The sequence below is a fragment of the Phyllostomus discolor genome, chromosome 3 (genome assembly GCF_004126475.2).
Source record: "Phyllostomus discolor isolate MPI-MPIP mPhyDis1 chromosome 3, mPhyDis1.pri.v3, whole genome shotgun sequence".
Taxonomy (NCBI): domain Eukaryota; kingdom Metazoa; phylum Chordata; class Mammalia; order Chiroptera; family Phyllostomidae; genus Phyllostomus; species Phyllostomus discolor.
Genome location: NC_040905.2, coordinates 165,798,194 through 165,822,675, shown reverse-complemented (window position 1 = coordinate 165,822,675; position 24,482 = coordinate 165,798,194). Strand labels below are relative to the sequence as shown.

Sequence of the window (24,482 nt, the reverse complement as noted above, 5' to 3'; positions counted from 1 at the left end):
GTGGTAGGTTTTCAGAAGAAAGAGCCATGATATTGTAGGAAGTCAAGACTTGAAGGGGAAGGGTGACGAGACTTACAGGAAGGCCCTCAGCCTGGCTGTGAATTGGAATCCCCAGAACCTTTAGAAACACCTGTGGACAGGCCCACCATAGAATGATTAATCAAAATCCCAAGGGATGGGCCCAAGAGTCAATATTTTAAAGTTTCCTGCGACTTTAACATGCGGTCTCTCTAAAGACTGACATAGTAGGAGTGTTCCAAACAGGAGGGAGAACATGAAGAAAGAGAAGCTTCTTTCGTTGTCTTAGTTGCCTCGAGTTTCAGAAAGCATGGTAAGCAGGGACCACTTGCTGACCGTATGGGTATATCCTTATACAAAAATAGTGGCTTCTGTGAGAAATCTGATATATCAAGTGAGAGGAAGGATGTGTTTGATTTTTTCTGTTTGATCAGGTTTTTGTTTTTAAACTCGAATTGCAAATGTTAGCTGTAATGATAGTATGCACAAACATTTTCAAAGTAAATACAATATTTTTAAGTTTTGCATTTTTGAATATGAAGAGGAACAACCCTTTGGAGTTGAGTTTTTTTTTTTGACATGATGATAGAATTGTCCTAGAGCTATTTGATACTCCTATCAGAGTACCTTGTGTCCCATGCCAGACAGAGTGCCCTTGAGTGTAGCATCACTCACTGGTCTTGGCATTCTCCATTGCCACGGCCATGTGAATAGGGTGGCCAGACACCCTCTGATGTCAACTACCTACGTAGGCAAACATCTCTATATTTGATCTCTTCATCAAAACGAAATGGTAAAATACTAAAACTATGTTTTGATCATTCAAAGTAGAAAGGGGAGTGAAATACACAAGGAATAAAAGAGGGCTGAGGGCCCTCTTAGGGCTGAGATCTATGCCCTAAGGCATAAAGGAGAATTTGAGACATTGTGCATAGAGTAATGATCTTAACCTACATTTTTATAGAGGAAAAATCCTATTTTTAAAAAATGAGAATAGAAAAGTTTTAAAGTGAAATGGAATGAATCAGCCGGACCATCATGGCCCTGGCTGAAGAAAAAGATGTAAAAAGCCACATCCTGGGTATATACTGAACACCATGGTTACCGACATGTTTGTGTACTATGCTATTTCTATTGAAGGAAAGCCTCATATCTTAGAAAGCATTCATTGTTGTTTTGTGTTTAAGCTTCTGAACAATAACGCCAGCATTTTCTTCTACTGCTAAAGGTGATCTAAACTGTAGATCACTTGATGAATACAGTCCTCATTAATTTTCCTAGTGCTATTGTTTTTGTGTGTTTCGTCTTTCAAGGATTGGGCTGTTCTTAGGTTTCATTGATTTCACTGGAGGGGACATGGTGGAAAATGAATGTCTCAATATAGGTTTTATGCAAATTCACAATGGAAGATAAATGAAACAGCAGTACCCTGCATGCAGAGTAGGAGTTTTATAACTGTCATTGTGTAAAGCAGGGGAATCAAATCTGTCCTGGTGAAAATAGACGGAGGCCTATGATGGCATGTCAGCATCTTCCACTCTGTGGACGATTGCCTTTGGTGGAAACAGGGAAGTATTGTTTATTCTAAGCCATGTAGTGCTTTGAAATTACTGAAGCCAGAAGAACCTATCTTCAGATCTATTTAACTAAATATAGTAGAGAGCTGAAAGGAATGTCTTAAACATTCATTCATTCATTCATTCAAGAAATACATATGTTGGCAGGATTTGCCCTAGGAGCTAGGGATACAGTAGTGAATACAGCAAAGGGTCTAACCTCGTGGAACTTACATTCTAGAATGGGAGACATGGGCAAAAAAAAAGTGTATCAAGGGGTTTTTAAGTATTTGAAGAATGAAACAGAAAAAGGGAATAGAGAGTGACACAGAAAGGGGGCTATTTGGGAGATTTGTGAAGGCCTCTGCTGGAAAGGAGATGCTTGGGAAGAATTCTGAATGAATTTGACACTTGTCTGAAGGAAGAGTATTCCAGTCAGAAGAATCAGCAAAAGCAAAGTCCCCAAGGCAAGAGTATGTGGCGTGCTCCAGAAACAGCAAGGAAGCAGAGTGTGAGCTGAGCAGAGTGGGCAGTAGGAGAGATCATTAAGAAAGCAGGGCTGGGTCATTGGCCTCAGAGGCCACAGAAGAACTTTGGTTCTCCCATTGGTTAAGATGAAGTCTCTGGAAGCATTGAGCACCAGCCAGAGACAATTGGAATTTTTGTGAAGATTGCTTACAGGATTCTTTATATAAGAATTGCTCTGGCTGTTACATGGAGAACAGACTGGGCAGGGTAAAGTTGTCACAATAACTCAGAAAGTAATTGTGGAGCTTTGGAATAGGGTGTGGCAGTAGAGAAGGTTAAGAAGTGGTTGGATCTTGGATATATCTCAGAAGTAAAGTGCATAAGGATTTTCTGATGGATAATACATAAGGTGTAAGAGAAAGAGAGAAATCAACATTGACATGAAAGCTTTTACCCTGGACAGCTTGTGGAATGGAATTACCACTTGCTGAGATATGGCGACTGGGAAGATATGGGAAGAGTAGATTGGCAGGGAAATTAAGAGTTTATTTTGAATTTGTTATGTTTGATAGATCTATTAGATCAACAAGTGGTGATATTGAGATATAATGGGAAAAGTCAACCTGGATTTCAAGGCAAAGGTTGAAGCTGCAGATATAAATTTGTAATCTAAAAACCAAAAAAGGCATTTAAAGCCACAGAAGTGGATAAGATCATCTGGGAGTGAATGCAGATTGAGATGTTTTACAACTGAGCACTTAGGCACTACATAGCTGGAGGAGAACCTAGAAATAGTGTTGTCTCAAAGTTAGTGACCAACCATCTCAGTTTGCTTGGGACTGAGGGGCTTTCTGGTACATGGACTTTCAGAAGCTGGGACATATCAGGACAATTGGTGGCCCTCCATCTGTATAAAGTGTTTCAAGAAGGGGGAAGTGATTAACTGTGTCTAATACTGTAGATAAACCAGGACTGAGCAATGGCCATTGCATCTGGCAACATGGAGGTCTCAGGTAACTTTGACAAGACTCATGAACAGCCAGGTAGGGTTGAGAACCACCCTCTGTGGCAGTAAACATTCATGAGGGTATGAAGGCAGGGCACCTGAAGACATCATGCCTCTTTCCAGCCCCACACAGAGTGCCATAAAGCCTCCCCAATGCTGTATAACAAGCAACCTGAGTGCTTTGTGATTACTATTGTGATTTGGGTCAAGTCATTTAACCTCTCTTTTTCAATTTTCTAATTTGTGAATTATTGTCCAGAATTGTTATTTTAATCTGCTATCAGTGTGCCATCTGAATACTATGCTCTGCTAGGAACTACATGAATTAATTTTAAACAGATATGGTTTTGGTGCTGTAGGAATTTGTCTTAGCCCCTTCTTTTTAAAAAAAATATTGTATTTTTTATGCTATTACAGTTATTCTAGTTTTTCCCCCTTTCCCCGCTCCATTCAGCCTACTCCCAACTCCCACAGTCAATCCCCACACTGTGTTCATGTCCTTGGGTCATTCATATGTGTTCTTTGACTAATCCCTTCACCTTCATTCAACCAGTTCCCACCTCCCCCAGCCCCTCTTACAGCTGTCAGTCTGTTCCATGTTTCTATGCCTGTGGTTCTATTTTGCTTGTTAGTTTATTTTGTTTATAAGTAAAATCACTTACTTGTAAGTGAGATCATATGGTGTTTGTCTTTCACTGACTAGCTTATTTTACTTAGCATAATGGTCTCCAATGCCACCCATGCTGTCACAAAAGGTAAGGATTCCCTCTCTTTTACTACTGCATAGTAGTATTCCATTGTGTAAATATACCACAGCTTTTTTTATCTGCTCATCTACAGATGAGCACTTGGACTTTTTCCAAATCTTGGCTGTTGTAAATAGCACTGCTATGAACACAGGGGTGCATATATTCTTTTTAATTGGTGTTTTGGTATTCTTAGGACATATTCCCAGAAGTGGAATTGCTGGGTCAAAAGGCAGTTCCATTTTTAGTATTTTGAGGAAACTGCATTCTGTTTTCCACAGTGGCTGCACCAGTCTGCATTCCCACCAACAGTGCACTAGGATTTCCTTTTCTCCACTTCCTTGCCAGCTCTTGTTGTTTGTTGATTTATTAATGATAGCCAATTTTGGCCTTGTGGTTTTAATTTGCATCTCTTTGATGGCTAGTGATGTTGAGAATTTTTTCATATGTTGATGGGTCATGTGTATGTCCTCCTTGAAGAAATAGCTAGGTCCTTTGTCCATTTTTTAATTGGATTGTTTTTCTTCCTGGTATATAAGTTCTTTATATACAGGGTCTGGCAGAAGTAACGCCTGCTTGAGTGTGGTTGGTAGGTAGTAACAAGGGCATAATAACTATAGTTTTAATTTGAACATTTTACCTAAAATTCATATGGTGTGCCTGAGTGTGGTAGTGCTATGTTACAGAATTACATGCTTATGATTTTGTAATAAAAGATTTTGTAATAAAAAAGGGGTATTATTTGTGCTAGACCCTGTATTTTGGGAGATTAAACCTTTGGTGTATCATTGGCAAGTATGTTTTCCCAGACAATGGGTTTTCTTTTCATTTTGATGATGGTTTCTTTAATTGTGCAGGAGCTTTTTAATTTGATGTAGACCCACTTGTTTATTTTTTTCTTTTGTTTCCCTTGTCCTAGGAGACATATTGGCAAAAATATTGCTATGTGAGATATCTGAATTTTACTGCCTATGTTTTCTTTTCCTCTAGGATTTTTATGGTATTGCAATTTATATATAAGCCTTTTATCCATTTGGAGATTGTTCTGGTGTAAAGTGTAAGTTGGTGGTCTAGTTTCATTTCTTTGCTTGTACCATTCCAGTTCTCCCAACACCATTTATTGAAGTGACTGTCTTTACTCCATTGTCTGCTCTTGCCTCCTTTGTCAAATATTAATTGACAATACAGGTGTGGGCATTTTTCTGGGCTCTCTGTTCTGTTCCATTGATCTGTGTGTCTGTTCTTACCAGACTGTTTTGATTACAGTGGACTTATGGTATAGTTTGATAACAAGTATTGTGATCCCTCCAACTTTGTTCTTCTTTCTCAAGACTGCTGAAGCTGTTTGGGGTCTTTTTTGGTTCCCTCTAAATTTTTGGAATATTTGCTCTAGGTCTGTGGAATATTCCATTGGCATTTTAGTAGGAATTGTGTTGAATCTGAGATGGATTTGGGTATCATGGACATTTTAATGATGTTAATTTTTCCAATCTGTGAACATGGTATATTCTTTCACTTATTTGTATATTTTTCAATTTATTTCTTTAGCATTCTATAGTTTTCCAAATATAGATCTTTTACCTCCTTGATTAAATTTATTCCTAGGTACTTTATTTTTTGTTGTTGCAATAGTAAATGGGATTGTTTTCTTAGTTTCTCTTTCTGGTAGTTTATTATTGGTGTATACAGAAATGCCATCAATTTCTGAGTATTGATTTTGTATTATGCTACTTTGCCAAATTCATTTATTAGGTCTAGTAGTTTCTTGGTGGATCCTATGGGGTTTTCTATGTACAATATCATGCCATCTGTGAATAATGACAGTTTTATTTCCTCCTTTCCAATGAGGTGCCTTTTATTCCTTCTTCTTGTCTGATCACTGTGGCTAGGACTTCCAGTACTATGTTTAATATGAGTTGTAAAAGCAGACATCCCTGTCTTGTTGCTGATCTTAAGAGAAATGATTCCAGTTTTTGCCCGTTGAGTATGATGATGGCTCAAGGTTTTTTTTTAAATATATGGCCTTTATTATGTTGAGGTATACTCCCTCATTCCCACTTTGTTGAGTGTTTTTATCATAAATGGGTACTGGATTTTATCAAATGCTTTTTCTGCATGCTTTGATACAATCATGTGATTTTTATCTTTCATTTTGTTTATGTGATGTATCACGTTTACTTGTCTGCAAATATTGTACCAACTTTGTATCCCTGGGATAAATCCCACTTGATTATGTTGTATGATCTTTTTCATGTATTGCTGGATCCAGTTTGCTAATATTTTGTTAAGGACTTTAGCATCTATGTTCATCCATAATATTGACCTATAGTTTTCTTTCCTTGTTATATTTTCACCTGGTTTTGGAATTAGGATAATGCCGGCCTCATAAAAAGAGCTTGAAAGTTTTCCTTCCTCTTGAATTTTTGGGGATAGTTTGAGAATAGGTGATAGTTCTTAGAATAATTGGTAAAATTTACCTGTGAAACCATCTGGCCCAGGACTTTTGCTTCTTGGGAGTTTTTTTGATTACTGCTTCAATTTCACTGGTTGTTATTGGTCTATTCAGATTTTCTGCTTCTTCCTAATTCAATTTTGAAAGATTATATGTTTCTAGAAATTTATCCACTTCTCCCAGGTTGTCCCATTTCTTGGCATATAGTTTTTTATAGTACTTTCTTAAAACCCTTTGTATTTCTTTGGTGTCAGTTGTTAGTTTTTTTTTTTCATCTCTGACTTTATTTATTTGGGCCCTTTCTCTTTTTATCTTGATGAGTCTGGTCAAAGGTTCATCAATTTTGTTTATCTTTTCAAGGAACCAGCTCCTGGATTCATTGATCTTTTGAATTGTTTTTTTAGTATATATGTCATTTATTTCCAATGTGGTCTTCATTATTTCCTTCCTTCTACTCACTCTGGTTCTTTTTTGTTCTTTTTTAAGTTCTTTTAGGTGTAGAGTTAGACTGTTTATTTGAGATTTTTCTGTTTTCTTGAGGTAAGCCTGTACTGTTATGAATTTCCCTCTTGGGACTGCTTTCCCTGTGTCGCATAGGTTTTGGCTTGTTCATTTCCCTTTGTTTCCAGGTACTTTTTGATTTCTTCCTTGATATCACTGATGACTCATTCATCACTTAATAACATGTTATTTAGCCTTGATGTATTTGAATGTTTTTAAAATTTTTTATTGAGTGAGGTTGATTTCTGGTTTCATACCATTGTGATACAAGAAAATACTTGATATGATTTCGATGTTCTTGAATTTGTTAAGACTTATTTTGTTTCCTACTATGTGGTCTATTTCTAAGCATGATCTATGTGCACTTAGGAAGAATGTATATTCTGCTGCTTAGGGATGAAATGTACTGTAAATACCAATTAAATTAATTTGATCTAGTGTGTAGTTTAAGGTCACTGTTTTCTTGTTGATTTTTTGTCTGGAAGATCTATCCATTAGTGACAGTGGAGTATTAAAATCCCCTGCAGTGACTATATTGCTGTCAATCTCTTTCTTAAAGTCCACCAATATTTTCTTTATGTGTTTAAGTGCTTCTGCATTGGGTGCATATATGTTTACAAGGGTTATATCCATCCTCCTATTGGTTTGATTCCTTTGGTTTTATGTAGTGACTTTCTTTGTCTCTTGTTAAGGCCTTTGTTTTGAAGTCTATTTTGTCAGATATAAGTATTGCTATCCCAGCTTTTTTTAATAGCCATTTTCATGGAATTTTGTTCATCCCTTTACTTTCAGCCTGTGTAAATCCTTTGTTCTGGGGTGGGTATCTTGTAGGCAGGATGTATATGGGTCATGTTTTCTTATCCATTCAGCTACCTATGTCTTCTGATTGGAGCATTTAATCCATTTACATTTAAGGTTATTATCAATAGTTACTTATTAATTGCCATTTTTCTTTATACCTATGTTCCTTTCTCTATTTCTTTATCTTCGTAAAGCAGTCATTTTAGCATCTCTTGCAATGCTTATTTTGTGTTAATGAACCCCTTTATCCTTTTTCTGTCTGGAAAGCTCTTTTTTTCTTTTGCCTTCAATTTTAAATGATAGCTCTGCCAGATAGAGTAGTCTTGGCTGCAGCTCCTTGCTCTTCATTGCTTGGAATACTTCATGTCAATCCCTTCTGGCTGAAGTGTTGCTGTTGAGAAATGAACTGACAGTCTTACTGGAATTCCCTTGTAGGTAGCTAACTCTCTTGCTGCCTTCAAGATTCTCTCTTTGTCTTTAAACTTTGCCATTTTAATTATAATATGTCTTTGTATGGGTCTCTTTGTTTTCATCTTGACTGGGACTCTCTGTGCTTCCTGAAGTTGTGTGACTTTTTCCTTCACCAGGTAAGGGAAGTTTTCTGTCATTATTTCTTCAAACAAGTTTTCTGTCCCTTGCTCACTTTCTTCTCCTTCTGGTATCCCTATGATGCAGATTTTATTATATTTCATGTTCTCCCAAAGTTCCCTTAAACTATCCTCATTCTTTTTAAGTCTTTTTAAATTTTGTTGCTCTGATTGTTTTGTTCTTCCTTGTCTTCCAAATGGCTGATTCTACCCTTCATCTAGCCTGTTTTTACTTTCCTTTAGTGTATTCTTCATTTTAGATATTGTATTCTTCATTTCCAAGTGGTTCTTATTCATAGTTTCTATGTCCATTTTCATACTGATGGAGTTCCCACTAAGTTCCTTGTAGTTCTAAGTTCCTTAAACATCCTTATAACCATTACTTTCAACTGTATGTCTGATAAATGGCTTGCCCCAATATTATTTAGATCATTTTCTGGGGATTCGTTCTTTTCTTTGATTTGGGGATTGTTTCTTTGTCTCCCCATTTTAGCTGTCTGTTTTTGTTTGTTTCTATGTATTAGATAGATCTGCTTTGACTCCTGGTCTTTGTGGGGTGCCTTTGTGTGGTGGAAGTCCTGTGGGACTCAGTTGTACAGTCTCCTTGATTTCCTGAGATGGAGATTCTAGAAATGTCCCCGGTGTGAGTTGTGTGGGCATTCCTGTTGTATCTGGGTCCTGATTATTGTTGGCCTGTTCACTGGTGGTATCTCCTCCCTGGCTAGGTGACTGAGAGGCTCAGCCCCTACCACATCTTGTGCACTGTTGTACAGGTGCTGACAGAACAAAATAAGACAACACAGAAAACAGAACCAAAGCAAGCAAAAACAAAAACAAAACTCAACAATGGCAAAATCAATGACAAAAGAGCAAAGCATAATAAAAGTGGAAAGAAATAGAATGGTAAAAGAAGAAAAAAGAATACAAGATGACCAAAGGAAAGAAAGATGATTATAAAAGGAGAAAGGGAAGAGATGCAATAAGAGTAAGGAATAAAAAAAGGAAAACTGCAAAAAAGAACAAAGTATAAGAGAGAATTAAAAAATAAAAGGAAAGAAGTAGGAGGAATGGAGTAAGAAGAGTGAAGAGTAAAATAAGAAATGTGAAAGAAAAATAGAGAAAAAAAGATAAATAGAAGAAAAAAAATAATAAAAAGGATATGAAAAAGAAAAATTACAAAAATAATGAAAAAGATTAAAGTGGAATTCAGCTCAGCAGAGTTTAGTGCTTGCCTGCTGGGTTCTGCCTTTGGATGTTGTCTCCCTCTGATGTTGTCTGAAGCTGGCGCAGACCAATGTCGGATGCTGTCCACATCTAGCCCTCAGCAGCCTGTTCAAATCTACAAATGATCCACAATTTTGTGGCTATCTCCTCCAGGCTTAGCTGTGCCCATGATGGGCCACACTGCACTGCAAGGCTGGTTTTTATTAATGCAGGGCCCAGGGGTGGGTCAGCAAACACCCCAAGGCGCCGCAGGATCCACTTCCACCTGCCTGTGCCTGCCAGCATGTTGTCAGTCTTAGTTTAGCCACTTACCTATTTCTTAGAGGGCTTCTGGCAGAATTGAGAGAGTGAGGCCCCAGGATCTCCTCTGGGAGGTGCCATTCAGACTTCAGGAAGGTGGTGGGTGGGTTCCTCTGTCCTCAGGCCACATGTTTGAATCTGTTCTGGATTATTTCCCCAAACTCAGCAGTGCAGAGCCCCTAGCAGGAGAGCATGACGGATCCAGAGCCCAGAGTTTGGGTCTGCCAGAAACCGGGTGGTGTTTCTGTGGCTCTTCCATGAGTGTGAATGTAGGAATTTTCAATTTCAGATAAAACTGAATCCTACCCCAAGTTAGGAGAACCAGCCTTTGGTGTGCATTGGAGGACAAGGAAAAGCTCAAACTCCCTTAAAGAGCTGTAAATAATTTAAATTTTTAGAGTGTTTAAATTTTTTGTGTGTATTTCTAGTATTCTGTTGACCAGGCCTCTGAGAAAAAGTAGCTAGAAAGAAAGACTGTACAAGTCTACACTAGAAAAGTGTTGAAAAGTGCTTCAGGGCGGTGACTGTGTCCCTTCAGCCTAGTGTAGGACTGCTGTAGAACGCCAGGGAGTATTTATTGAATTAATGAAAGTAGGTATGTTAGCCAGGTTCAGACAGAGCAACGGAACCAGTAGGAGACACATAAGCATGCATATTAAAAAATTGAATACAGGGAACTGGTTTACTCACTGATGGTGACTGGCTAGATCTCCAGGACTGTCAAGAAGGCAAGATCAAAAGCAAGCTGGAACTCCAGGGTCTGAGCTGAACCTCAAGAGGGCCTCTACCTCCTTTGAAAGGGTATTCAATTGATTTAGACTACCCAGAATAATCTCCCTTCTGATTAACTTAAAGTCAACTGATTAGCAACTTTAATTACTTTGGTAATATCCCTTCACAGCAGTACTTATATTAATGTTTGATTGTATCAGTAGGTGTGTGCTGCAGCCTCCCTTCTGTCCTCCAACTCTAGCAAGAAACTCTTGTAGCCCACCCCATCTGGAAACAGGCTAGGAGGGAAATTCCAGGGAATGTAGTTCAGCCTAGCCAAAGTGACACATCACAAAGCTATCACAATAGATAAAGCCTGATTTAGGATAATTTGTATTATTTTTTTCATTTTTAGAGGATGTTTTTGTTTTGATTATTTGGGGGGTTTTCTTATTTTAACAAATGATAGACACAGTGTGATAAATCATGGTATAAGGTAACTTTGAAATTACTTTGGATTATACTATTTAAACTAGTCTTGGATCTCCACTGACTAGGATGCCATGCACAGCTCAACAGCAGAACAAAGTAAGTTAATTTTCATATTTGGCTTTTAGATCCCCAAGTGCCAAAGTCCTGTCTTAGGGAGTGACCTTAAAACACCCTCCTACCCCATTCCCAAACTTCAGCCCCCAGTGACATGCAATACCACTGTAACACTCTCCAGTATTTATTTTCTCTCTTTGCTTATCACTGAATGGGCATACTGTGTGTATCTGTATGTATGTGTTGATTGCCTCACGACACATCCTACTCTTGAGATTAAGACTTCAAATCATTTAGGGAATAGAAATCTCATTTGGTTCCTGGTTATTATTTCAATTTGCAAGAGGAACAACATGCATGGAGGCTTTGTTAACAGTGTGGGCTCCCCACCCACTTGCCAAGAGCAAGACTAGTTTACATCACATTTAGAAAGAACAGCTTCCACCTTGTTAGTTTCACTAGAGAAGGGTAGAGGAGACTATTAAATGCCAGCTTGTGGTAGTGCTCAAACCATCCTCAATAATCCTGTCAGTACAGTTTGTGTTTACAGTCTGTTCAGTCCTGACACATTCAGACCTCAAGAGTATGACTTTATGATCTGGGCACATTGCCACACAATTAGTGTTCAGTGATGATACTGTATTTTTTAGCATAGCTTTCCCCTTCAAAGATAGTGATTTATATGTGAGAATGTAACAGACTTCACCATCTCATGAGTGTTAACTAAAGATCCACGGAAAGATGCATGAGAGTAGTTTTCTGTACTCTCGAGTGCCCCTAATGTCCAACTCAGTGGCTTGTGCTCAGTAGAAGCTCAGCAATTAAGTGCGGAATGAGGGAGTCGGCCACCCTTTCTCCTTGGTTCTTACAGATCATAGGAGCTGCCATCAGCCAGGTTTTTCATTATATGTGGCTTTGAATTTCAGGGACATGACAACACTTCGGTAGAGACTGAATTTTTTTTTCTCTTTGATGATTTCACACAAATGCCATTTCTCTATAGAAACTTCTGCTTACTAGTTATTAGTGCTAGAGTCACACTGCTTCAAATTGTGCTTCAATATAATTTTTAAGTACATATTTCCAGTGCCTCTGCTTGAATAATTGATATTCTTCATATTAAATTTATATTTATTCATTTACTTAGTTATTGTTATTACTTTGAGCAGCCAATCTCATGAGAAGCTCAGAGTGTAAAATTTACTGTAATAAGGTTGGGAGTGCAAAAAATTCAGTTTTCTTCACTTCACAAGTTTCATTTCAGTTCCCAATTCCAAACTGCTGGGTTGTGGTGAGGAATGAGAAAGTTCACTTTCCCTGTTGAGGTTGGTCTTACGTAGGTCTGCAGCAGATTTTTTGTTGTTGCGTGCATAGATGATGCCTGTTGTTCCCTGTGGCAGAGGTCAACAGTGTCCTTTTGCAGAACTCTGTCCCTGCCCTGGCTCTTGCATAGGCTGATCTCTAACTCCCCCTGCCCCTTCTGGTCCCTCTCACTTCATTTTGAAAGGCAGTCTTTAAGGACTGTGGTCCTCTCCTTATCTGACCTCCAAAGCCCCTTCCAGTTAGAAGCAAGGGAAACTTCCTTGGCCTCTGTCACACCGCATGGGAGCCAGGGGGAACTAGGGAGAGAGAGTGCCTTTGCTCTGCCCAACTGAAGTATATCTGTTTCCTTCTCTTTGGCTCCTTTTGTCCCTACTGACACTGTGTAAGTCCTCCTACCTCAAGAATCTCAGGGAAGAAGGAGGGTGACTGTTTACTCAATCCTCAGCTTTGTTCTCACTCCCCAACATGTCACTCATGTCTCCCCCACCACCAGCTACAGGAGGGACAAGAAAGACACATTTATATTCCCTCATGTTGTTTTCTTTTGTCTCTTGAATAGTACTTTGTTCCTCCTCTCCAACTTGAAGCTCATACATCTGTCTAGTCTGGTGCACAGTTTCAGGGCAATGAAAACCGGTTTTATTAGCACTTCCTTTGGATCCATCCCTGTTTCGTATCAAGGCAGCACAAGTCAAGAGTCTGGGGTGTTTGTTTTGTTGGTCCACAGAGCAGGGGAGCAGAGGTAGAGAACAGTACCTCCTTGGGCTGATGACTGCAAATAGTCTGTCACCAGAGGGCTGCTATTGTTATTATTATTACACAAATCAACTAACCTAAGTGATTCTCTTACTCCTTTAAGGCAGTGTGGTTCCTAAGTCTTTGGACTGAACAGACAAGAAAACAATTTGTTGAAATTGCCAACTTTTTATTTTATCAAGTAAAGAAAATTATTTTTTTAATTACCCTTCACTTCTGTCACTTCTTTTATCCTCTCCACTGCACAAAGACATAACTGCAGAGGAAAAAAAAATCCCATCCTTTTGCACTGAGTATTGCAGCTATATGAAACCTCAGCTGATTGCCCTTAGTTTGCTCATTCAAATGCAGTCAGTGAAAATGTCTCCCCAACCAGCCCCAGTCAGCCCAGCAGTGTCTGGAGATCGCTGTCTTGGAGTGGTTCAGCCACCAAGTCTGGTTCACTGCAGGCTGTGATTATGAAAGAAGTGCTTTCAAGAGTCAACGTATAGGATAACTCGGGCCAAAGGAAACACCGTGCCTAAATAGTCAAAGGAATGTCAAGTTTGCCTGGATTTCTGGAAAATTGCCCCTATTCACTACTTCACTGTATTTGGGTAAACATGGCCTCAGAGAGCTTTTGCAGGAAAAATTATAAAAATTCAGCAAAGCCTTATGATCTCATTTTGGATCTCCTCAGGATTTCTCATCAAGATGCAATTAAGCAGAGAAAAATTCTGCCTTGGGGTACGATTTTAAGTGCTTGTCGTGTTCTGACTCGACTTTCCGCGCTGCACCACTTCTCCCTATCACTGCTCTGTGTTTGACAGCCCCTCTCAGGGCAGCTCCACCGAGCTGTGCACCGGGAGTGAGGCACTTACTGAGTGGAAAGGGAGGGCGAGGCAAAGACCTACTGTCGCCTTAGTGCTTTTACCTGGAAACTTCCTTTCAGGTAACCTCCTTTTTCTTTTCCCTATCCCTGCAGCCTCAGTTTTATGAACCAGTGGAGCCGGTGGACTTTGAAGGACTTCTGATGACACACCTGAACAGTCTGGATGTGGAGCTTGCCCAGGAGCTGGGAGACTTCACGGAAGACAACTTGGAGGTGGTGTTCACACCAAAGGAATGTCGGACTCTGCAGCCCCCTTTGCCGGAGGAAGGGTAAATCATTTTTCTTAAGCTGTAAATGGGATTGTGATGGTCATGCCTGTTCTTGGCAAGGGGGCATGCCCTAATTCTGGACTTTTAAAAAAATCAACAAAATTACTCAGCTCTGATAAGATGTGCAGGATGGCTACTGTGATGCAATGATCTACACGTAGACCAGTTTTTCAATTGGTTTGGCCAGAAGCTTTGAAAAGTCATATGAGAACTGCTCTGGGGGCAGTGGGACAAAACAGAATGCTCACTAAGATGTGAAGAGTGCAGGATCTGGAGTCACACTGGCTGGGGGTCAGCTCAGTGACTTTGGGGAAGTCATGTGACCTCATGGAGCCTCAGTTCCTCCATTTGTAAATATGTCTAGATTTCTCATTAAAAAATCGTGTTTTAAAAATGCCTTCATTCACAAGCATTTTAATTGGTTTATGATTGAATCAAGTTATAAATGTAAGTTGAACCCACATTTATTGAGCATCTACTGTGTGCCAGGCACTGGGATAAAAAGTCCCTTCCTCTGAAGAAATGTTTGTCAAGTGGCAAAACAATGGAGAAAGCTCTTTAGAGAGAATAATTGAATAGTTGTTTAGGACTTCATTTTCCACAGGGTATTAGTCTATGTGTTTATAGGTACAGGCATTAGCTCTTGGTATCAAACAATAGAATTATAGCTAAACAGAACTCTTATTACTTCTGCATTATAAAAAACAATGCCTCTTTGGAGGTTTAGGATGAACTTTTATTTGCATTCATTTCAAAACAGAGTTAAGATTCACATCACCCTGGACATTTTTGACCTTCTCATCTTCCCCCAAAAAAAGTCCCAGAAAGGAGATCATGAAACATGGCCTCCACCCTCATTACTCTGGGCTATTCTAGTTCCAGTTTGTATTTCTTGTAACCACAGTTTAAGGAGGATGGATGACAGTAATACTGTATTTTTGACCCTTTGCTCTGTTGTTTAGACAGTTTTCATTCACATAGGAGAGCTGACCACACAATCAGTTCTTAACATTTTGAAAATGCTTCCCGCAAAATAAAAACTTTATAATCCTTGGGAGGCAGTTTTCCCTGCTTTCAGTCCATTTATTCAAGTATGGCTTTAATATAGGTAATGTCTATTATTTTTACCTTTGGGAGAATCATTTAACATGATTTCTTTGTGTAAAATTTATGGTTAATTGTTTTCAAGTTAACTAGAATCTTGGAAGAACCTGTTTTAAATACCTGCAATAAATTTAGAGGTCAGAGGATTTTTATTTTCTGAAGTATGATACAAGAGTTAATTTTTTTCTTGGCGTTATTTTTTAGTATACTACTGCTTTGTCACTAGACTTTATAACTAACATTGTTTGATGACCTGAAAACAACAGCCTGTACTATTTCAGTCCTTGCCCCCAAAGTGTTGTGTGTGACTGAAGTTCTGCATGATCATCAGAGTAAGCAAGTGCTGATATGTGGAGCCCTCTGTGCCTAGCCCAGAACTGTATGCTGAGCAGTGATAGTGAGGAAGTTATAAGCCTGCACTCCAAAAGTGAGCTGCCTGGGTTCCAGTCACCACTTGCTGGGTGACTTGAAACCAGATCCTTCTGCAAAATAAGAATAATGACAGCACCTGCCCTATGGGGCTGATTGAGAATTAACTGAATTACTTCATTTGAAGTGATCACATCACTGACTAATGCATAATATATGGTACTTGAGTGTGATCTGTCAGATGCAGGCCACTCTTCTAAGCACTTCACAGGCTAGCTTCTTTAGGTGGTTTTTGTAGTGTAGTGGTTATCATGTTCACCTCACAAGCTAACTGATTTAAACTTCATTACCTCTCTCTAAAGGACATACTCTCCTATTAATATCACCAGTTTAAGGTGAAGAAACTGAGGCAGAGAAAGATTGAGTGACTGGCCCAAGGTCACTCAAGCAAATAAGGGGTGGGGCTAGCATGTAGGTATTCAGGGCTCAGGGACCGCATGGCTGACTTTTACAATACTTCATCCAATACTAACAGAAAACCCACACAGTAAGTATTGTTCATACCCACTTCTTATAAACAAGAAAATTAAACTTGCAGTATTTAGACCTTTTTATCTCTAATACCAAAACATTGGGGAAAATCAGAAAATAAACTTTGCTACTGTGGGAAATTACCATACTTGGCCATGTATAATGTGCACTTTTTGCCCAAATTTTTGAGGGGAAAATAAGGATGTGCATTATACATGGGTATAATAATGGGTATAATAATCCCAGTATAATGCACACAAAAATATGGGTCTACATTATGCATGAGAGTGCATTATACACAGCAAAATATAGTAGTTATTTCTGATTTCAAGACTTGGAAGCACTTGAAGAGTATCTCTCATGACACTCTCCTATGTGGATATGACAAGAACCACCCCAATTAATGATCATCAACCAAAGCCAGTGCCTGTCAACTCCTCAAAGCATAGGACCACTGTTCTTCATGGCTTTCAAAAAAGAAAACATGCATGTCCTAACAAGGTTACACAAGAGCAAAAAAATAATGTCCAAACTAGTCCAGTGAAAAATTGGTATTTATACTTGTTTTTCTTGTTTTATATGTAACTACAGCTCATTCTACCTGTCTTGTATCAGAATGCCTTTAGGGATAAGTATGATTGAACATGATTCTCTGTAATAAAGAAAACCCACACCACATAAAATGTTAACATATTTCTCACCAAAGTAAAAATGTTATTGCTTCAGGAATTCACTTGAATGAGTGTGTAAGAATACCCCTACCATTCTCATTTGACCTGGATTTGAAATCCTGCTGCTGTCTCCATGGTTATGATAAGGGATGCTTTGTTGTTTTCACACAGTGATAACATGACTTTCTTTCATTTCCCATCTCATTAGAGTTGACCTGGACCCTCATGTCAGGGACTGTGTTCAGACCTATATTCGGGACTGGCTGATTGTGAACCAGAAGTAAGTTCTTTTTTCTTTACTTGTGTACATATTTTATATTGTTAACTTTTTAATTTTTATTTAATTAATAAATTTCTTTAAAGAGCGGTTTTAGGTTTACAGAAAAAAATGGGTAGAAGGTACTGAGAGTTCGTATATATCCCCTGCCCCCACCTCCCAACAGTTTCCCTTATTATTAGCATCTTGGGTTTTAAATTTTTTTTTTTAATTTTATTTTTTTGCACATGTCCCTGAATGGCCATGAATATTGATTTTAGGGTTACAGGTAAATTTTAGTGAGTAGGAAAATTTGCAAACACAAAATTCATGAATAATGAGAATTGACTGTATCTTGTGTTACTCCCTTGCTCAAACACCTTCTAAGTCTTCCTGCTGCCTCCTAAACCAGATGTAAACTCCACCTGCTTGCCTTTCCAGGACTGTGATAATTTAATCCCACTCTGTCTATTAGCACTTATTTCTCTTAAGTCCCAAAGTCATTTCCTTTCTCTGTACCTGCCTCCTCTTCCTCACTATTCCACCCCTCCCCTTTTGCTCTTATTGTGTCCCTTCTGGGCATGCCCTCCCTTCACTTACCTACCTACCAAATCTTGCCTATGGATGAAAAGCAGACAAAATTTCTTTTACTTTTCATAGCTGTCTCTAACAGACTTAGTCTTTTTTTCAATGGATCTTAGGGATGATACATTTCTTAAAATTAACGAGCATATACCTTAATAGTAACTAATGTCCATACTTTACATTAGGGCTCATTTTTGTGTTGACAAAAATACAATGACATTTCTCTGCCATACAGAATAGTTCCACTGCACTAAAAATCCCCTGTTCTTCACTTAGTCATCCCTCCTTAGCAACCACTTATCTTTTTATTGTCTCCATAGTTTTGCCTTGTTCTTCCATGTGTTTTGTGGCTTAATAACTTATTTCCTTTTATGCTGGCTAATATTGTACTACACGGATTCACAACAGTTTATCTATTCGCTCATTGAAGGAGAAAGCTGTATTTCAACACAAAGAATAGAGTCTTCTGGTTTGTTTCCATTCTGATGAATTCCTGGGGGTGGGGGTGGTAAACAAATTGAAACTTGGCCTGAGATTCAAAGGTAACATTCAAATTTATGAGCAAGAAATAACCTATTGCTAGCCTACTAGTAAAAAAGGCTGTTCTCTCTTGGGTTAATCAAATGTTTTATGACATTGTCCTGAGCTATTTGTCCTTATGCCACTGACCTGGACAGCACTTTCTCATGAGACACATCTACAGATACTAAAATTCTCAACCTGTGTGTGTGTATTGTGTTAGGGAAGTGGCTGGGGAGTTCTGCAGAATGGGGGCACACCCTGCTAAAGAAACATCGGAGAACCTGTGGCAACAGTCCTTGTTTCTTCTTCTTTTCTAAATTATATTTTATTGATTATGCTATTACAGTTGTCCCAATTATTCCCCCTTGTCCCCTTCCACCCAGCATCCCCCACCTCCTCAGGCAGTCCCCACATCATTGTTCATGTCCATAAGTCATGCCTAGGTTCTTTGGCTACTCCATTTTCTATACTGTACTTTACATCCCCATGGCTACTTTATATCCCCGTGGCTATTCTAGCTATTTCTACTTTTTTTAAAAATATTTTATTTATTTTATTTTTAGAGAGGGGAAGGGAGGGAGAAAGAGAGGGAGGGAAACATTGATGTATGGTTGTCTTTCACATGCCCCCTACTGGGGACCTGGCCTGCAACCCAGGCATGTGCCCTGACTGAGAATTGAACCAGCAACCCTTTGGTTCACAGGCCAGCACTCAATCCACTGGGCCACACCAGCCAGGGCTCTTATTTGTACATCTTAATCTCCTCACCTCTTCATCCATTTCCCCATACCCTCCTCCCATCTGGCAACCATGAAAACACTCTCTGTATCCATAATTCTGTCTTTATTCTCCTTATTTGTTTAGTTTGTAATTTTAGGTTCAATTGTTGATAGATATGTACTTTTTGCCATTTTATTGTTTATAGTTTTGATCTTCTTTTGCTTAAATAAGTCCCTTTAGCATTTCATATAATAATGGTTTGGTGATGATAAACTCCTTTAATTTCTTCTTGTCTGAGGAAGCTCTTTATGTGCACTTCAATTCTAAATGATAGCTTTGCTGGGTAGACAAATCTTGGCTGTAGGTCCCTGCTTTTCATGACTTTGAATATTTCTTTCCAGTCCCTTCTAGCCTGCAAAGATTCATTTGAGAAATCAACTGACAGTCTTCTGGGTACTCCCCTGTAGGTAACTAACTGCTTTTTCTCTGGATGCTTTTAAGATTCTTTCACTTCAATCTTTGGTATTTTAATAATGATGTGTTTTGGATTGGACATCTTTGCATCCATCTTGTTTGGGACTCGCTGTTCTTCCTGGACTTGCATGTCTATTTCCTTCACCAAATTAGGGAAGTTTTCTTTCATGATTTTTTCAAATAGATGTCTAATTTCTTGCTTTTCTCATCTCCTTCTGGCACCCCTATGAGGCAACTGTTGGAATGCTTGAAATTATCTGAAAGGCTCTTTTCACTATCCTCATGTATTTCGATTCTTTTTTTTTCTTCTTCTTCTGATTGGTTTGTTTTTGCTTCCTTATGTTCCAAATCACTGATTTGACTCTCAGTTTTATCCACTGTACTGTTGTTTCCTTATAAATTGTTCTTTATTTCAATTAGTGAATCCTTCATTTCTGACTGAATCTTTTTTATGCTGCTGAGGTCCTCACTAAGTTTCTTGAGCATTCTTATTATCAGCATTTTGAACTCTGCATCTGACAGATTGCTTATTTCCATTTTGTTTAGTTCTTTTTCTGGCATTTTGATATGTTCGTTCATTTGACTCATGTTTCTTTGTCTCCTCATTTTGGCAGCTCCCTGTGTTTGTTTCTGTGTATTAGGTAGAGCTGCTATGACTCCCTATCTTGGTAGCATGGTGTAATGTAGTAAGTGTCCTGTAGAGTCCAGTGGCAAGCCTCTCCTATTACTCAAGCTGGGTACTTGAGGTGTGCCCTTCATGTAGGCTGAGTACACCTTCCTCTTGTAGTTGAGCCTTGATTGCTGTTGCTTCCAATGAGAGGAATTTACTGAGGTCAGTCAGCTGCAAGGAATAATTGTGACAACTGAACATCAATCTCTTCCCTCTGTGGAAGATCAGCTGTTGGAGCAGGGTGGTTGTGCTCTGACATGGTCTGTAGCTGTCCACTGCATGCATAGGCTCTGGGGTTTCCTGGGTGGTTCAGGCCAAGGTCAGCCCCACCTGTGTTTTGCCCGGGGCCACCCTGCCTGAGCTATAAAGCAATCTGAAATGGCTGTTACTTGTGTTACTTGTGTTTCCAAGTCAGAAGATTTCCAGGAGAAACCAAACTGTGAGTCTAAGTTGGTTGCTGGTAGTGCTGGGCCTGGGGCCACTTAGCAAGAGGGAACTCACTGAGGCTGGCTGTTGCTTGTTTGAGAGGATTTAGAAAATTGTGAAGTATGATCCAAGACCAGCCATTCATATGGAAAAGCAGCTGGGTGGGCTGTGAGTTGGGTGGAATGGAGTCTCTGGGGATGTCCATGAAGAAGCAGTTTTAGCCAGCTTGATGGAGTCTCAGATATGGCTGGCTCTGTGACTCTGTGCCTCTGTGGGGAGAGGGTTCAGAAAAGAAACAATGGCCTGTGCACACTTTTCTGTCTGTGAGAAAGCTATCCCCCAGCTCTTGCTTTGATACCAGATACTTCGATTTCTCCCTGTATGGCACTGGTGCCTTTCAAGCTGCTACCCTGGTGCTGGAGTTCAGAGGGAGGGAGTCTGACTAAATCCATATGTGAGTTCTTTAAGAGGAACTGCTTGGGGCTCTAGAATTTTCTTCCGCCAACTTAATTCCCACTGGTCTTTGCAGCCAGAAGTTATGGGAACTTATCTTCCTGGCAGTGGAATCCTGGGCTGGGGAGCCTGGTTTGGGGCTAGGACTCCTCACTCCCAAGATACCCTTTCCAAATTTTTATCCACCACACATGGATGTGGGAACAGTCCATTCTGTGTCTGTACACCGGCTACCAGTCTGGATGGATGTGATTTCTTTAATTCCGTAGTTGTCAGACTTCCATTCAACTCAATTTATGATGGTTCTGAGTGATAGTTGTTCTATATTTTAGCTGTAATTTTGATGTGGTTGTATGAGGAGGCGAGCCATGTTTACCTATGGTACCATCTTGACTGGAACTCAACTGTCTTTTTTTATCTGCAGTTTTGCTTTCTGCAGTTTCAGTTACCGACATTGAACCACTGTTCCAAAAATATCAAATGGGAAAGCCCAGAAAAAAACAATTCATAGGTTTTATATTGTACACCATTTTGAGTAGTGTGATGGAATCTCGCAAAATCCCACTCCTCCTGGGACATGAATCACCCCTTTCTGTCATCTCCTCATGTATATGCTCCCAGCCCACTAGTCACTTACCATCTTGGTTATCAGATCAACTTGTGGTAGTGCTTACATTCAAGTAACCCTTATAGTAGTCCAACACTTCATCACAATGCCTAGGTCATTCTTCTCACTTCATCTCATCTCTAGGCATTGTATCATCTCACATCATCACAAGAAGGACAATTACAGTAAAATACAATATTTTGAGAAAGAACTTTCATTATAGTGTATTAATTGTCCTATTTTATTATTAGTTATTGTTGTTAATCTCTTAATGTGCCTAATTTATACATTAAACTTTATCATAAGTGTGTATGTATAGGAAAGAACATAATGTATGTAGGGCATGGTACTATCTGAGGTTTCAGTGTCCACTGGGTATCTTGGAAACTATGCCTCTCGAATAAGGGGAGACTGCAGTAATTTAAAGTTCTGATACCCTCACATTGCCTACACCTCAGTAACAATCGCTGCTCAGTGGGATAAATGATGAAAGACTTTAGGGATTGTGTTTTGTCTAGTTCCTGGAAGTGTGCTATTGAATTTGTGCTGATATTCTTTGGAGTAATGTCAGTATGCATAGTATTTTCAGTAGCTGAAAAAGAGAAAGCTTCACCTGTATAAAGTAATTAAAAGAAAGTTAGTAGTTAATCCATCATCTGTTCTAAAGTAGATGGAAAACCAAGAGTGCCAGGCAGTCAAATAAGATTATGCTTTGTTGGTAATAAATAAAAGATATCAGAACAAGTTGTTCTCAAACTTTCATGTGTTGTAAGTATAGATACTTTCCAATAGTGATGTTTCAAAACAAATCTGAGAAGAAACAATAAATGGAAAGGTCCGTTTTACTGCATTTAATTTTTATTTGCTGTTTGGGACACTGCACTATTTTATTCCTGCTCATTTCATTCATGGAGTTGAATTTCATGGCAATTCCCATTAAGGTATTTCTTTACTTTATTTTGAAAAAATTTAAAAGAAAAAAGGACTCTTTGTAGAGTCCTCATTGTAGAAATTTTAGAGATTGCTGCATAGGGGAATAAAAAGAGAAAACAAAATCACTCAGTTTCACCATAGACAGATAATCATAATTAACATTTGATGTAGAACCTTTGCATCACGTTTCTTTGTGTACATATTTGTATAAAAACTAAATCAGATGATGATACTATTTGGTAGCATGCCTTTTAATTTTTAGAGTAAGTGGTAAATATCTCTCTTTCCTATTAAATATTCTTTCTCAACACAATTTTAATAATTATAATATATTTACAATAAAGTTATTTAACCGATTTTAAAATTTGGATGATTCACCTTTTTCAGTGTTATATCCAATACAGCAACATCCTTTTGCACACTATGCTTTTTTTCCTTTCAAATAAACTTCTGTAAGAGGAATTTTATGTCTAAATGTATGCACAAATTCAAGGATTTGAAAATATTAGAAAGCATATTTTTAGATATATTTTATTAATTATGCTGTTACAGTTGTCCCATTTTTTTTTCTCTCCTTTATTCACCTTTGCCCTGCACCCTCCCTCTCTCCAGCATTCCCCCACCTTAGTTCATGTCCATAGGTCATACATGTAAGTTCTTTGGCTTCTCCATTTCCTATACTGTTCTTAACCTCCCCCTGTCTATTCTCTACCTACCATTTCTGTTTCTTATTCTCTGTACCTTTTCTCCATTCTCCTCCTCCCTCTCTATGCTGATAACCCTCCATGTGATTGTCATATCTGTGATTCTGTTCCTGTTCTAGTTATTTTCTTTGTTTTTGTTTGTGTTTCTTTAGTTTCAGTTGTTGATAGTTGTGAGTGTGCTGTCACTTTACTGTTCATATTTTGATCATCTTCTTTTTCTTAGATGAGTCCCTTTAACATTTCATATAATAAGGGCTTGGTGAGAATGAATTCCTTTAATTTGACCTTAGCTGGGTAGTACTTTACCTGCCCTTTTGTTCTAAATGATAGTTTTGCTGGATAGAGTAATCTTGGATGTAGGTGCTAGACTTTCATGACTTTGAATACTTCTTCTCAGCCTCTTCTTGCCTGTAAGGTCTCTTTTGAGAAGTCAGCTGACAGTCTTATGGGCACTCCTTTGTAGGTAACTGTCCCTTGCTGCTTTAAAGATCCTCTCCTTATCTTTAATTTCGGGCAACTTAATTATGATGTGTCTTTATTCATTAAATTTGTGCATCTCTATTAATATATTTATCTGCTCTTGTTTATCTTTAGGATTTTTGTCTATCCTATATAACAAATTCATTACCTAGTTCTTTGTCTTTTGAAATTGCTTATAGTTTTTTAACATTCAGAATTCTTCATGTAACAAAACCTATATTGACAATTTTCCTTATGATTTCTATTTTTGCTGTTATGCTTAAAATTTTATTCACCATTCTAATATTATTTACTAAAAATTTGGAATTAAAATGTTAACTTACACCATTTGCCACTTTGATTATTGCTTTTGTTTCCTTATGTATCTCCATTTGTTTTTATCTCTTCTGTAGGAAAAATGTTTGTATATTTATTCTGTGCTAGTTTTTTGCATTTTTATTTTTATTTTTTAAATATATTTTATTGATTATGCTATTACAGTTGTCCCAGTTTTTCCTCTTTCCCCCTCTTCACCCAGTACCCCCAATCCTTTCAGCAATCCCCTCCCTTCATTCATTTCCTTGGGTCATGCATGTAAATTCTTTGGCTCATTTCCTATACTGTTTTTAACATCCCCCTGTCTATTTTGTACCTACCAATTTGTACTGCTTGTTCCCTGCGACTTTTCCCCATTCTCCCATTTCTCCCTCCCAGCTGATAAACCCCCAAATGATCTCCATGTCTATGATTCCATTCCTGTTGTGGTTGTTTGCTTAGCTCATTGTTTAGATTTAGTCATTGATAGTTGTGCTTCCTTGCCATTTTAATGTTCATAGTTTTTATCTTCTTTTTCTTTTATAGTT

The 24,482-nt window shown here is 38.5% G+C and overlaps 1 protein-coding gene across 2 annotated transcripts in view; it reads left to right on the top strand.

Annotated features, from left to right (window-relative positions):
• The window catches only part of DOCK8 (dedicator of cytokinesis 8), a 219,086-nt gene that overhangs the window by 46,055 nt on the left and 148,549 nt on the right, over positions 1–24,482 (top strand). For both annotated transcript variants that reach the window (XM_028508388.2, XM_036021718.1), the window contains 2 exons: positions 13,960–14,135; positions 17,019–17,090. In XM_028508388.2, coding sequence (XP_028364189.2) covers positions 13,960–14,135; positions 17,019–17,090 — 248 coding nt within the window. The remainder of the gene's footprint in view (positions 1–13,959; positions 14,136–17,018; positions 17,091–24,482) is intronic.